Below are 14,308 nucleotides of genomic sequence, written 5' to 3'. Positions count from 1 at the left end.
TTGTAGCACAATTATCATCTAAATAATAGTATCTAATTCCTTAGTAATTAAAAAATTCTTATTATGTGTAAATGTGAATACTTCTTTATTTTACTTCATTTTAGTCTATACGTAAATTCTTATTATTGCTCTGTACAAACATTTTCTGCAGCTATTTTGCTTATATTATACTATTTATCTTGCTATTGCTTTGATCACATGAAAGATAAACTTTGCAGCTTGTGGATGAGTTATTGATTCTCTTTTCTATGTGCAATCATAATTTACAGCAATAATTCTAGGGATCACAATGTTATCACTATTGAGACGTAGGCTAGTGTTCAAAAATATGACATCAAATTTATAATCAGAACAAAAACGAACACAACAACAATCAAGTCAGGGTAATAGACTATAGATGGGGTCGGCTCAATGGACCGAACAACGCCATAAATATTAAAGCATAAAAGAATATACACTCATTAACTAGTAATGACCTTCTTCTCCATGGGGATCTTTGGATTCAGAATTAGAAGCATTAGTGTCAGGCTTATCACACAAAGGAGTGGTATAATAGAAAGGGTTAATCACATATTTGATCAAACTTCTATACACCAATGTGGGTTGGTTGAGTTTAACACCAGATTTTCCACCACCAAAATCAGTGAGAATGTTGCAAACATAATCTGGTGAAGACACTAACCTCACTAAGCATCCTTTTGTGTTCAATTCTTTGCCATAGACATAATTGTTCACACTTATATCATATTGCCCTAACTCATCTGTTTTGTCACTTGTATAATACACAACCCTTTCTCTCTTGTCCATGCATGTAAGGGACACTTTAGCTCCTGATAGAGCAAGAGCAATTAGTAGTAGGAACTTTGTTTCTTAATGAGTAAAATAAGAACATCATATGGTATGTTTTTGATTATTTAGGTATTGTTAAAATGCATGTATACAAAATAATTAGATAGTGAAAAATCTATAGGATGTGTAATAGTAAAATCATATATATTTTTATATATAGGAGAATAAGGAGATGAGATAAGAGTAGAGTTATCAGCTACTCAAGTTTAGGTTAGATTATTTCGAACATTCGCTTCATCGGACCAATCTAAAAATAAATACATTTTTTGGACCTTGTATTTTCAATTTTGGACCCTAATTTGATGTGACAATCTCATGATATCTCTAAGACGAAATACATTTTAATAAATATTTGTGTGAATGCAATAAAAACATTCAGACAGAATGTAGAATGTAATGTATTTTTATATATTCTGACAAACACTTATCGGAATATATTATTTGTTAGGGCATTATTAGATTTTGAGATAAAATTGAATAAAGGTTCAAAAAGCATCTTCCATCCACACATAATCAATGTGGTTTGAGCCATAATGGCAAGGGCTTTTTACTCATAAGGGTTTATAATGTGCATAAGTATAGTGTTTTATTGAACTAAGTTTGAATCTTTATATGCTCATACTTCAATGTTTGCAACTTAACCAAGTGGACATTTGGACAAACATGCCTTCATATTAAAATAACATAGTCTTAATTAGTAGTAGTGACCACATAAGGTATATATGAATATGCAACTTAAGTTATAGATTAAAGAGTAAATACTTATTTCACTTTCTTATGTTTTTTGACTTTACCAGTTTAGTCCCTCCAAAATTGAAAATACTCATAATGATCTCAAAAAATTTAAAATGTTAGTCAAATTATTCCATATTAGATGTTGTAAAACATAATAAAATGACTAATTTGATAACCATTTAAAATTTTGGAGGTCATTTTACATTTTTCAAATTTTGAGAAACTGATATCGAAAAACATAAGAGACTGAAATGAGTATTTGCACAAAGGTACAATACCTTTGATTGGCTTGCCACCATAAACCCATTCATTCCAACCATGGGAGCAATCTTGGCAAAGCACTTTTCCACCAACATGAATGATTCTTGATTCATCCAAAGCCAAAACTAAGTTATTGGTACAACCCACTAGCACTGAGGATGCTATCATGATCAATGTTAATGCATAATATCCCATGTTTTCTTTCTCTCTTGCAATGTACAAAGATTAATGTATATGAATGAATTGGCTTGAGAGGAGCATAAAATATATAACAAGTGCATATTTAAAATTGGAACAATCGTGGATGACACTACTATTAATTCTTAACGTGCTATGCATTTTTCAATTCTTTATAATATATTTGATTTATTATTTCAACCGGTTATAAAATCTATTGAGTTGAGTTAAGTGGGTTGGATGAAATGATGGAGAAATATAATTTAGATTATTAATCATGAACCATATAATAATTTCCCGATCACAAGACTCTTGATTCATTATGGACTTGAATTCAATGATTTTGAAAATGAGGATTTTGATAAATTCAAAACATTGATAAAAATTATATGACTTAGATTCCTATCTCACTTCATGCAGCAATGTAAACTCCACCTTGTTTCAATTATATGTTATTTTTGTATATTTAAAACAAATGGTTTACAAAGACATAATTTGATACCCATGTAATTTAGAAAATGGTGCCATTTCACAAATAGGTAGAATGCATCATCTAATCTCATGAAAAGTAAGGGTTACTTTTGACTTAAATTTATATAGGAATAAAAGTCAAGTCAAGGCTAAAATATAAAATCCATGTTTTATTTATATTAAAGTAAAAATGTCATATAATTATATTTAAATGATAAAAGTGTTACAATTTTATGTTTTTTATATTATTTACTATGAACTTACCTCTATAATACCGGAGAGATTCCTAATCCTATATTTCAAATATTGTGTCAGTCACATGCCAATAATATGTTGATGGTGTTTGGACATTAGAATTCTCTTAATTGTTATCTACAGAAAATCAATAAATATTAAAATATGCATGTGGAGCATTGGAGATAAAACACTATCTAAATGCACAAGCTAGTATAGAATATCCAATTGTTGAACCATATTTCTTTTTATTTATTCAGATAAGTGTAAATAATTTCAATTAAAAAACATGTAACAACATTTAGTGGTGTATTATTTAAGAACATTGCTTTCTCATGAAGAGGAAGTAGCAAAGCATAACAGCGATTTGTTGTCTCAGATTGTCCTTTGTTAATAAAAATATGTCTATGTCAATAAAAAATTTAAATATTTAATATTGTTGTTGTTTTTACTTTATTATCATTTGTGAGGGACATCAAATCACACTAATATTTTGCATTAATGTAGTGTCACTCTTCTATGCCAACCTCAATATATTTCTTCCTATGTAGCAAGAACTACATTGTTAGTTGGGAAATTATTAGCTTTTTTAGTGAATCACTTATCATGAAACATAATTCCTAACCTTTTCTTTCTCATTTCCTTCCACCCATTTCTTCAGCTTTCTAAGCAACTTTGTCCTTTTGGAAAAAGCACTTTTGCTATGATAATCAGTATCATTATGATGCTCCAAAGGGGAATCATTATGTAACTCATGCTTTGTGTCATAATCCACAACCCATCACTTCCTCCAAATTCTAGTTCTAAATGTTCTCTATCTTGATTATGTTGTTGTTCATGATGCATTGTTAGCTTTTGCTTTAGGCTTGCATTGGTCCAACGTAGGAAAATCACTTCTTTACCTTCATCTGTTCTTTCCTTCATGATCTGTTCCAATTCATCAATAACTTGATTGTAATCTTCCTTACTTACTCCTCCTTCTTCAATCTACATATGTGAAACCATGTAAATATGTAATGATTAATTGATTATGGTACTATAGGAGAATCAGAATTATGTCTGATATGAGGGAAATTGTTATTTTACTCTTACTTTTAAGGATAGAAATGTTATATTTTTATATCTAAATAAAGGGGATAAGTGTTATATTATATTGTCGTTTTCTTTTACTTCTGATGTATTTCCATCTACATAGTACTAAAGAGGATCCTCACTCCATAGAGATAAGTTAGGCATAAATAATGTATAATTAGGTGACAAATTATAAAAATTATGCGGACCAATGTACATCAAAATTAAACTCATAGATAAATTAATAAACTAGTACTATTTCTAGCTAATAATTCAATGGTTATATGAATCCTTTGCTTACCTTGGACTTACATGATTCTTCTAAACATGGGGTGTCTTGGATTTCTGAGCTCTCAGCAACAACATTGGCATAAACATGTTCCACAGAAGCAACACTTTGAAAATAGCACTTCACAACGTTGATTTAATTAGTGGTGCAAGCTGACCCAAACAGCCTCTAATATGAATAACACTTATGTTATATATTGTTTGAATATTTCTATAAAACATTTAGGCTTAATTAAGTTTTAATAAATAAATATCATTTTGTCTTAAGGGTTTTTAGCCTAAATTTTATTAAGTTGATCATTGGAAAGACCAATTTTTTTATACTAACAAGGGTATCCTTTACCATATAGGTAAGAAACTAATCCTTTATAGAGTATATCTATCTTTCCTAACAAATGTCGCTTCAAAAAATCAAATCATTGACATTTTAATCTACATGGAGAACTAGTAGGACCTTACACCACTATACTAACGCCTTGATTGTGTTGTAAAGACCAATTGAAATGTGCAACTTATTAAAATTTAGCTATAATCAATTTTAAAAAACCCAGATTTTAATGTATCAAAAAAGGGTATTTAGGCTTGAAACCTGACATACATATATCATTGTCATTGTAGTAGTGAAAAAAATGTGCAAACAATTCATTGATCATTATTTGTATTTATGCACCTTGCTTCAAATAATCAGAGTACAACATTACATCCAATATGAACATACAAGAGATTCTCCAGCAATCATTAATCTTTTTTTTTATACTTTTTTTGAAAGGCTTTAATCTATTTTATTTGGCTATAAAACAATTAATTTGCAGAACAGACTCCAATAGTCTAAAGTACTTTGATATAGATTTAGCTTCTTTGGAATATGATCACCAAATCCTTATGTACCTGAAAATAAGCATGAACAAATAAATAGAGTATTCTCAAATTTATTGGATATGAACTAAGCTGCAAAAATTTGCATGTGACTAGTTAATTTTGCTAAGCATGATTTATCAAAGTACATGCAATAGACATAAAAAAAATGAGATATATACACACTAGTACTTAGCACCTGAAGCAAATCAAGAAAGTTCAAATCCAGCATTTGAATTGATAGCATATAGAATCTTTGTTCTCAATGTCCCTGGACGTTTGTATGTTGGAAGCTGTAACCATTGAGAGAAGGAAAAATTGAAATATAAATATTCCTTTTTTGGTACACAAAAGTGTCATAATTCAAAAGTATGACAAGGAACTTCTCTTAAAAGTCAACAAGTTAGTCTCAAATATCAATGACTCCAACCCGATGTTGTGAAACCCGAGTCGCAAATCAAACCAGAAGAGATCTCATATTAGGTTTGAACAATTAAACCTAATATATGATGTATAATTATCTATAAATATATAACTATATACAAATACAAAATTTTATATAATTAATAATGATGTATAATTATTTGAAGTAACTTCTCTCCATCTTTTTTGGACAGGAGTAAAACAAAAATTGAATTAGTATTCCGCTTTTTTTAAGTGAATCATTCAGTTCACTTTCTGGGTTATTCTGGTTTAACTGGGTTTAATACGGTCGGACCGTAATTTCCTCGGTTCAAAGTGGTTCAACCCCTCATTCGATTAAGACTGTAAATGAGAGTCATTTTTAAGTTCGGTCAGAGATCGGACTACCCGGTCCGGTCCACAACATTGCTTCAATCACTGAGTGGATAAGTGGATGTATTTAGTAAGTGGTCCAAAAGTCCATAATGTACTAAACCTATTTATAAGATATTCTATGAGATTGTGGAATTTTCATCATCCCCATGTTCAGTATGTCTTAAGTCATAACCAACATGAGGATCTTGACTTTCAAACATCTTATGGCTAGCTGTCGCGACCCGATTTTCGGTTGAAAGACCGGCTCTGCGACTCTTGGAAATGTAGGACTTGTTATAGTAAAGGTCTAATAAGCATATGGTTAAGGATGTGTTCACCATAAGCAGTACCTTAAGAGTATTATAGCAAGTTGAAGCTGATGGAAGCCGATCGACGTCTTGTCCTCCGATTGTTGCCCAAAGAGGAACATCACATGCAACCTATGTAAACAAATAGACATGAGCAATTGCTAATCAATGAAATCAAGACATTAGTAATACCCCATCTAGGAAGCAAAACCAGTAATTGAGGAGGCCCTATTCGGTGATGAACATCGAAGCCCCAGGCAAATTCACAAAGAGCCCATTTACTCGGCTAAATATAAAACTTTTGACTAAGGTTCCAGGTGACTGTTTCATTTAAAACAGTTCATCATTTCATCTTATTAGGTTTTAGAACCAAGGTGTTCCCTTCTTATACTTGCACATTACATTAGTAGTAGTCTCAGAAAAAAACTTTCACGGGCTTCTCTGATTCCTCATTCCAGTGCCATAATGTGAATTTTTCGTAGTTTTTTAGAACCAAGGTGTTCCCTTCTTATACTTACACATTTTCAATGCCAATCAAACATTGAAGATCAAGAACATACCTTGTGGATGGTAAAAGCTGGCTGCAAGTATTTGAACCCAAGTAATGGAGCACGAGAACAACTGGTGACAAATTTAAGAAGCAAACAGCGCTCTTTTGGTTCAAAGCCTTTAATCACCTGCACACAGTAAACAGAAAGCGGAAAATGAATTTCGATGTCTTGAAATTGGCATATGCACCAATATTGAAAACAATGGTCAAATATCAGATTTCAGTAAGGAAATTATTGTAATGTGGTGGCAATACCTCCCAAAAAATCTTGATTGTCCGGCTTCCCTCATTGTAACCACCGGTATATCGTGTGTTATTTTTCAAGTCATCAATGTCGATGTCATAATTGCCACCTGAAAGAAGCTGATTTTTTGCATATCTCAGAAATCTTGTTGTTAGAATGAACTCATCAAGATGAACATTTCACAGTATGAGTTATCATAAGTTGGCTGTAGTAGGTAAGTACACTTGCATTTTGATTCAGATTCGGATACTCTACTTTTTGTCTTGTCAAGACATGCTACTTTGCACAAATAAAAAACTACTTCAACGCTGACGACAGCAAATCGTTTTCGGAAATCTGGAATTCTTCCACATAAATGCTTTATTGCTCTTTGTACAAAAGATAAGAGGAAACAGTAAACTCGCGAACAAAACTTTTCAACACGCATAGAAAGAAAATACCTGATTAAACTCACTAGCATTGAATAACTTCAACCACGATGGAGATATAAGATCGGTTAACCCTTTATAAAATGCATTAGAAAAAGGCAATATCTGCAATTTCAAAATGGTTAAGTAAATATCCATGGTACAACAGTAAATATGGTACAGAATTAGACTACAGTAACAGATAAAACCTGTTGGTTGAGTTTGTAGTCTGCCATTGCATGAATGTACTGCATTTTGTTGTCATTTGTTACAGAAATATCTTTGCCGCCAGACTTAAGCTCGACCACATTCATCTTGCCATATGATTCTTCAGTAACTGTGAAATCAAGACAGAGCTCCCCGACATCACCATCATAATTCTGCATGAAAGGATATGTAACCCTTCAAGTAGAATAGTAAAATGCAAGAACAGACATACAAATATAGAGACGAGTCAAAGTATCCCCGAGTTAAATTTAAAATTAGACAATGACTAGAGACTCAAGAGAAAAGCAATCCCAACCCTAAAATCAAACCTCATATACCAAATATCAAATACCAAATATATCATTTTAATGAATATTTAATGGTCTCATGAATAGTTCTTTTATTTTAGTGTTATACAACATCAAGTTCCAGCACCTATTCACAAGGACAGTTCCAAAAGCAAAATTCATATACAATCCTATTTATGCTTTAGTGGGATTGCAGCTGGACCAGGCTCATCTACAGACAGAAGGAGGTTGTGAATCGACGGCCGGAATCAAATCAAGTCACAATACGGGGCATTGCGAACGATGCTGAATAATTTTGACAAAGGATTTATAAGATCGAAGCAAACAGAACAGGTATTCTATTGGTTTACCTTGACATACATCAGACTCCTGTACAGCTCTGGATCAAGTGTTGATAATTCATCGAGAAAGCTATAGCGACCCAATAGCTTTTGTACAAAAACATGTGAGAAGGAATAATCAAGTAATATTCCTTCATACAGGGCTTTACCAACTACTCTTCCAAGGAACTCGATCATCTGAAGACCATTATCCAAATATCTTGCAGATATAGTTGGGATTAGAAGCCGATCTGAAGTTGAGGTTTGGGAAAAAAGTCCATATCTAAGGGAAAAGTGTCAGCTAAGAAAATCGCTCCTGGAAGAGAAAATAACCATGAAACAAAAACGAGAAAATACAAAATAACATGTCAAACTTACTCCGGGGTGAAGGCAGCTTTTGATATGTCAGTCAAAAACTCTTTAGATAGTCCGCCATAGTCCAGGCCAGCCTCTGGAAGGCCACATTCACTGACAAATGATACATGGATAGATGACTTCAACCTTGACCCGAGGGAGTTTAATTGCCGAAATCCATCTTCAACAATATGACCCCGACGTACTACTACTCCAATTGCTCGTGAACCAGGTTCAGAAATTTCACCAGCCATTTTTCGGGAGTTCTTGTCCATCTTGATGAATTCGCGAAACATCTCAACTCTATTTCAGTAATAAACCAAGTGATTAAATACTTTCTATCACTAACTCAACCCATCTACTTTCACCACGAAAAGATCCAATGCAATTACGTAGATTAACACCATCATCAACAACCTGTATACTACAATTACTTTTTTTCATATAAGGTTTATGTAATTGATAAGTAAATGAACTTACCATTCATGCAATCAAAATAAAGGAACCTACGGCTCATGCAATCAACTATCCACTATTTCATGAGATACACGGGTAATGTTCGCAAATGATTCTCCATGCGCATATCAAGTATAAGTTAGTTTGAAAGATGACAGGAACAAAGGGCGTATTAACAGTAATCCTCTAAGTAGTTCTTAATTTATCAATTCTCAAATCTCAATTTAACCCACCAATACCAGAAGGAACAAAAGAATTATTGTATGAGGAAAATACCATGGAAAGTTTTGCTCAATTAACTCCACCACAACCAACTAAGGTTAATTTATTTTTCTAACTTTTGTAACTCCTACCAATATAAGGAAACTTAATAAATCAATTCAAGTTGGCAGCATCCTCCGGTCATTAGCGTTTTTTACTCTATCTCACTCTTCGAAAGTAATAACTGAATTAACAGTGAAAAGAAAGGTCACAAGGATATAAAGAATAGCACAAAGCAGAAATTATGACAACAATCTAGAGTCGTCTTAACGGTCACTAGTTAGTATTTACCTCTCTTCAAAAGGGAAAACATGAGGAGTCATTGTGATGACAGAACCTACACTCAGGGCAGCTGATGATGAATCATTGGATCTTAGGTTGGCTGATAAAACTTCATGAGTTCTGGCAGCAGCTGCAATTGGTGGCCGACTTTTTCTACCAGGAGAAAGCCACAAAGCAGGGGGGCAGAATGAGTGTCTGCAATCCCTTTCGTACATTAAATGTAAGCATCTGATAGCACAGTCCATGAGGGGCCTATTATGATGACCGTTAACATTGGATAATCCATTATACACTAGGGTATTGAGCATCGATGCAATTCTTCTTTGCTGCTCTAGTTTAAATGGAACCTACTAACATTATATGCTCTAGAAAGTTAGTTTCCGGAAATGTGAATTAATTCATATAGAGAAGGGAAGAGAAGAAACCAAGTACTTACCTGTTTCTCATAGAACTCTATGTCATCAAGAACTAAAAGCAGGTGTGAATAGGTCGCACAGAAAAGATGAAGCGTTGCAAATTTATCCTTTGGAATACCTTGTGGCCCAAACCTCATAGGTTCTATGTCCCATATATCTGATGAATCATTCTCATTTACATTGCTAGGCTCAGAGCAACTACCAATGGAATTTGTACAATCTGTTGCAGCTTGTGACTTGCCTGTAAATTTATTAAGCACGCTGGCCCACATATTAGCCCCGTTCTTACTTGCCTGTTTTTGCATCTTCTTGAAATCTTTATCTTTTCTTTTTTCACTTGTGTCATTACCAGAAATATGTTGGTCTCCGGAAAAATAGGCATCCTCCAGTACATCCCACAATCTGACAAGATATCCCGGAGTGAAGGATAGCATGTTGAGAACCGGTAATGAGCCACGGGTTGGACTCAAGGATGAAAGTATTCTAAGTAAATTAGAATGTAAAAGTGTAACATCATGCAAGTCTAGTTTCCTCAAATGTTCAAGACTATTGGAAAGTGTAATCTCAGGCTTGTTAGTGGCGTCTGTATTTATTGATGCTAAAAGATTTGTAAGATGCCATTGCTGACAAATAGGTCGAAACTGATCAATGTATGACACTATTAAGGACTCATAGGTTGTTGCTTCACCCTCATGTAGAACCATATCAACCGGCTGAGTTGAAGTTTCAACATCGGGTTGAAGGACTTTCTTCTTCTTTGTCGTCCATCCATTATTACCGAGACAGGACAGTAGGCTTTCTGCTAGAGCGATAACAACACGGACATACAATCCAATGTCTAAACCTTGATTGAAGGATCCAGAGCCCACAGAATCATTCCCGTTCCCTGTTGCTAGGCATATAATGTTAGTGAGAGCCCAACCAACTGGCGGAATTGCCTTGAACGAGACAGGAACCTCTGACTGGACCAACTCTGACATCTCCGATAAAACATTCTCTTTATGAATCTGCCATTGCCTGTCTGAGTTTAATCAGTTCTGATATATTTGGATCATAATCATAAACTATAAGTATGATCTTATTGACTCGAGGGCTGAGGCATAAGCTTAATGGAAGGCATATTCAAGAGTAAGCTTCAAACTACACCGATTCAATTATGGCTCATTATTATTAATTTCATTTCTTAAATGAGAGCAGCATCTTAATAAATCAGAGAGAGGTGTCCCTCTACCATCAATAACTAAAAAATAGTACAATTAGGTGGAAGCAAAAAATACATGTCAGAAATAAGCATAAAAGTTCACCTATGAACTTTTTTACAGAACAAGAGAATATTATAGAGAAAACAAGTTTAAGAACAATTATATATTAGAAGTTAGAATATTGATTCATATACTCTTAAATATGAATAATGAGAAAAAATAATTACATCCGGAAAAAAAGTGTCTTAAATTCAATATTAAAATATGAAAGTTAACTACTGAACAAGAAAGATCCATCTTTTATGTAGCAAACCTCGAACAAAAACATGAAACAAATTAATGACGCTTACCAATAGAGTCTGGAAGCACGGGAACAAAATAGATTTGTGCTTTAAAGCAGGTTGAAGAACAGATGGGAGACGTTTCACGAGCCAAGGAATAGTCAATAAGTGTACAATATACCGCTGAGCAGAATGATTAACATCCAGCATACTAGGCCCATTTACATCAAAATTTGTCAGATAAAACGGCCGCACAGCTAAAGTTATTGCACTTGCAGTAATTAAAAAAAGTTCATCCGCCTGACTGATATTTTTTGTCGGAGAAGAATTACTATTCAATGCATGAATATATCTGGCAATAGACACATAACAACCACTTTTATCACTCCCCATAAACTGAATTAAATCTTTCACTGCTAAATCTGCATCTAGATGGGGGCCATCAGTAATGCCTTTCCATCCTTTCGGATCAGTTAACAAAACAAGAACACGCATTGCTAGAGATGTAACAATAGTAATATCTTGGTTCCCGGAATTGCATTCACTTAACTCTGAAAGAATGAGAAAGCCAAGAGAAGTTAGCCTCTGTGCCTGATAACTCCATATCCTTCTCTCTTCAGTTGTACCAATTGCCAGACAGCAAAAGTTCTGCTTGGAATCTAAAGAAATACGGTAGATACATTAATAATGTATTAAATAAGTGTGTTGAACTAGAAAAAAGAAAACAGGTCATTCTAACTCTCAAAGATTAGAAAAAACAAAGCAAAATAGAATATATGAAAAATATCTCATAACATGTTTATTATATCGTAGAATATTAACTATTGAGTATCCTAGTTGATCTTTAAATTTTTATTTCCTATTTATACTTAGTGATTTGTTTCGTTATTTAAGTTGTCTTAGCAGTCTACCCTATTATTAGCACAAATAGGAGTGGTGAGTTATTTTTTTGTATCACATATCATCACAATGAAATGAGTGACATAATTAGAACATGAACTTGAAATCCAATTAACGAACTTTTAAATGAGGGGATATACCAGATGACTTCAAGCTTTCCATTAGGATTGTCAAGCCGATCTTCAAAGAGACAATTTTCTTGTTATCGACCTTCTGACGCCGATTTGGGAGACAGGTGACAAAGAAAAGAAACGGTCTCAACAAATTGTTTGATATCCAAATTGCTGTCCTCACACCAGTATAATGATTCACCGATATCTCCCACTCCTGCTGGAGGTTCAAGGCGACCATTTTTGTAACCTTGAAGCGCCTCCATACTCTCTGATTGCATTAAGAAAAATGATTTTATCTCTCCATGTTGATACAAACATGATTTGTAAATTGAAACTACGAACATACTAACAAAGTGCAGATAACAAACTTTCAAATGTCAAATTAACCACAAAATAGACCCCGAATAAGCAAAATTTTCATACACACCAAGTATATCTATTGATTTGATTAAGTAAAAAAAATATAACTGTATTTAGCATTGTTAAAGAGGTTGAGCTTGGTACAACGGTAAGGTTGTTGCTCAGTGACCATGAGGTCACGGGTTCAAATCCTGGAAACAACCTCTCTGTTTGTCTGGGTAAGTCTGCGTACATCTACCCTTCCCAGACCTCACTAAGTGGGAGCCTTGTGCATTGGCCCCCTATGTTTAGCAATTAGCATTGTTATCAAAATGCATCAAGTAAAAATGTCCTATAAAAACTATCATTTGATACTATATTTCACTTTTTTTCTCTAAACAACAAAGAAAAACAAGAAATGACAATGACCAACAAGCCAACATGCTCCGTAATGCACAAAAATTGGCATAAAAGGGAAACCAAATGCACAAGACTCCAACCATTGCAGGGTCTAGGGAAGATCAAAAGTACACCTAACACAACCTTGGTCCCATGAGCACGGGTCACAAGGCTGCAATGTCTCCGTTGTGTTAAGGCTCACCCTGAATGAACTCAAGTTCTTACCGGAAACACAACAACAACAACAACAACAACAACAAAATTGAAATATTTCAAACCAAGGAAGCACCTGAATGAAGAGAGCAGCGGCAGCAGCGCGTTTAGCATAATTGCGAAGCTCCCTTTCGCGGGAAACCTTCTGAAGAAGGTCATCTCTTGTTATCTCCTTTGCACTTGCTCCTCTCAATGATACCTAAACACAACAACAACAGCAGCAGCAACAACCTTAGGGGTTATTCTCTCATACATAATACCAAAAAAGTGATTTTTTGAAAAGCTGATCAAGATAACTTCTCAAAAAAACTGAATTTCAACTTTTTTTGCATCTTCTGCTCCTTTGTAAAAGCCCAGACTCACAAATACCCAAGCACAAGTGTCAAAAATGATTTTTTTTTTAAATCAGTTTTGATGAATCAAAAAATTAAACAAATGGGGTGCTAAATCATGAGAAATTGAGAACCCAAAACTATAAAAAAAATCTAAGATGATAGATTGTTAGAAAAATAAAAAACATTAAATTTGAAGATGAAACGGGTAATGAAGAATGATTATAGTACCTGATGCTTACGAAGTCCATCCATTGAAATGAAGGGAAATTGATTATTACGATCTTCAACGATTCAACATTGATCATCTTCTTCTCCCCTCCATCATCAACTTTTCTTTGCTCTGTTTATTATGAACTTTTTTTCTTTTTTATTTAATTATATAAAGTTAATGATGGAATTTTTAGTTAAATTTTAATTGAAAAATTATTACATAGGGCAAAACTTTTTTTCATATTTTTTGTATTTCAAATTTGTCATTTTTTCTAATTTTTTATATTTTAGAAATTTAATATAAGTTTATACTTTATTTTTCAATCATAACCTTATTTTTTATTTTTTCATAACTCATTTGTCCATTTTTCTTTAATATAGTTTACAACATATATTTAAATAGATTTATCATGTTGAATTATATCATGATAGCACAAAAATTCATTTCTCTGTTTATTATTAAATTAAAATGTACAACTCAATCT

General features: G+C 33.3%; 2 protein-coding genes and 1 long non-coding RNA gene across 4 annotated transcripts; all 3 read right to left on the bottom strand.

The window, feature by feature from the left end:
• LOC109356475 (non-classical arabinogalactan protein 31-like) lies at positions 466–2,040 on the bottom strand. The gene is made up of 2 exons (XM_019599792.1): positions 1,863–2,040; positions 466–830 (listed from the first exon to the last, which is right to left on the bottom strand). Exons 1-2 carry the CDS (start codon positions 2,038–2,040, stop codon positions 466–468), a joined length of 543 nt encoding a protein of 180 aa, XP_019455337.1.
• LOC109356425 lies at positions 3,363–4,196 on the bottom strand. Its single transcript, XR_002108723.1, has 2 exons — positions 4,100–4,196; positions 3,363–3,714 (listed from the first exon to the last, which is right to left on the bottom strand). It is a non-coding gene; the product is annotated as an uncharacterized LOC109356425 (long non-coding RNA).
• On the bottom strand, positions 4,699–13,973 carry LOC109356965 (E3 ubiquitin-protein ligase UPL7). 2 transcript variants are annotated; one of them, XM_019600629.1, is made up of 15 exons: positions 13,842–13,973; positions 13,355–13,477; positions 12,355–12,595; positions 11,384–11,973; positions 9,852–10,838; positions 9,425–9,762; positions 8,441–8,719; positions 8,093–8,345; positions 7,437–7,607; positions 7,261–7,353; positions 6,832–6,939; positions 6,587–6,703; positions 6,069–6,158; positions 5,139–5,234; positions 4,699–4,975 (listed from the first exon to the last, which is right to left on the bottom strand). In XM_019600629.1, the coding sequence occupies exons 1-14, from the start codon at positions 13,863–13,865 to the stop codon at positions 5,151–5,153; spliced, it is 3,498 nt and encodes a 1,165-aa protein (XP_019456174.1). In that variant the 5' UTR covers positions 13,866–13,973; the 3' UTR covers positions 4,699–4,975; positions 5,139–5,150. The 2 variants fall into 2 exon arrangements, 1 of the variants encoding a protein (XP_019456174.1); XR_002108810.1 differs by lacking the exon at positions 4,699–4,975 and having other exon boundaries at positions 5,147–5,234; positions 6,832–6,929.

This window comes from Lupinus angustifolius, chromosome LG09 (assembly GCF_001865875.1).
Source record: "Lupinus angustifolius cultivar Tanjil chromosome LG09, LupAngTanjil_v1.0, whole genome shotgun sequence".
Lineage (NCBI taxonomy): Eukaryota > Viridiplantae > Streptophyta > Magnoliopsida > Fabales > Fabaceae > Lupinus > Lupinus angustifolius.
Note: the sequence above shows the minus strand (reverse complement) of the source record. Positions and strands in the feature narration are given on the sequence as shown.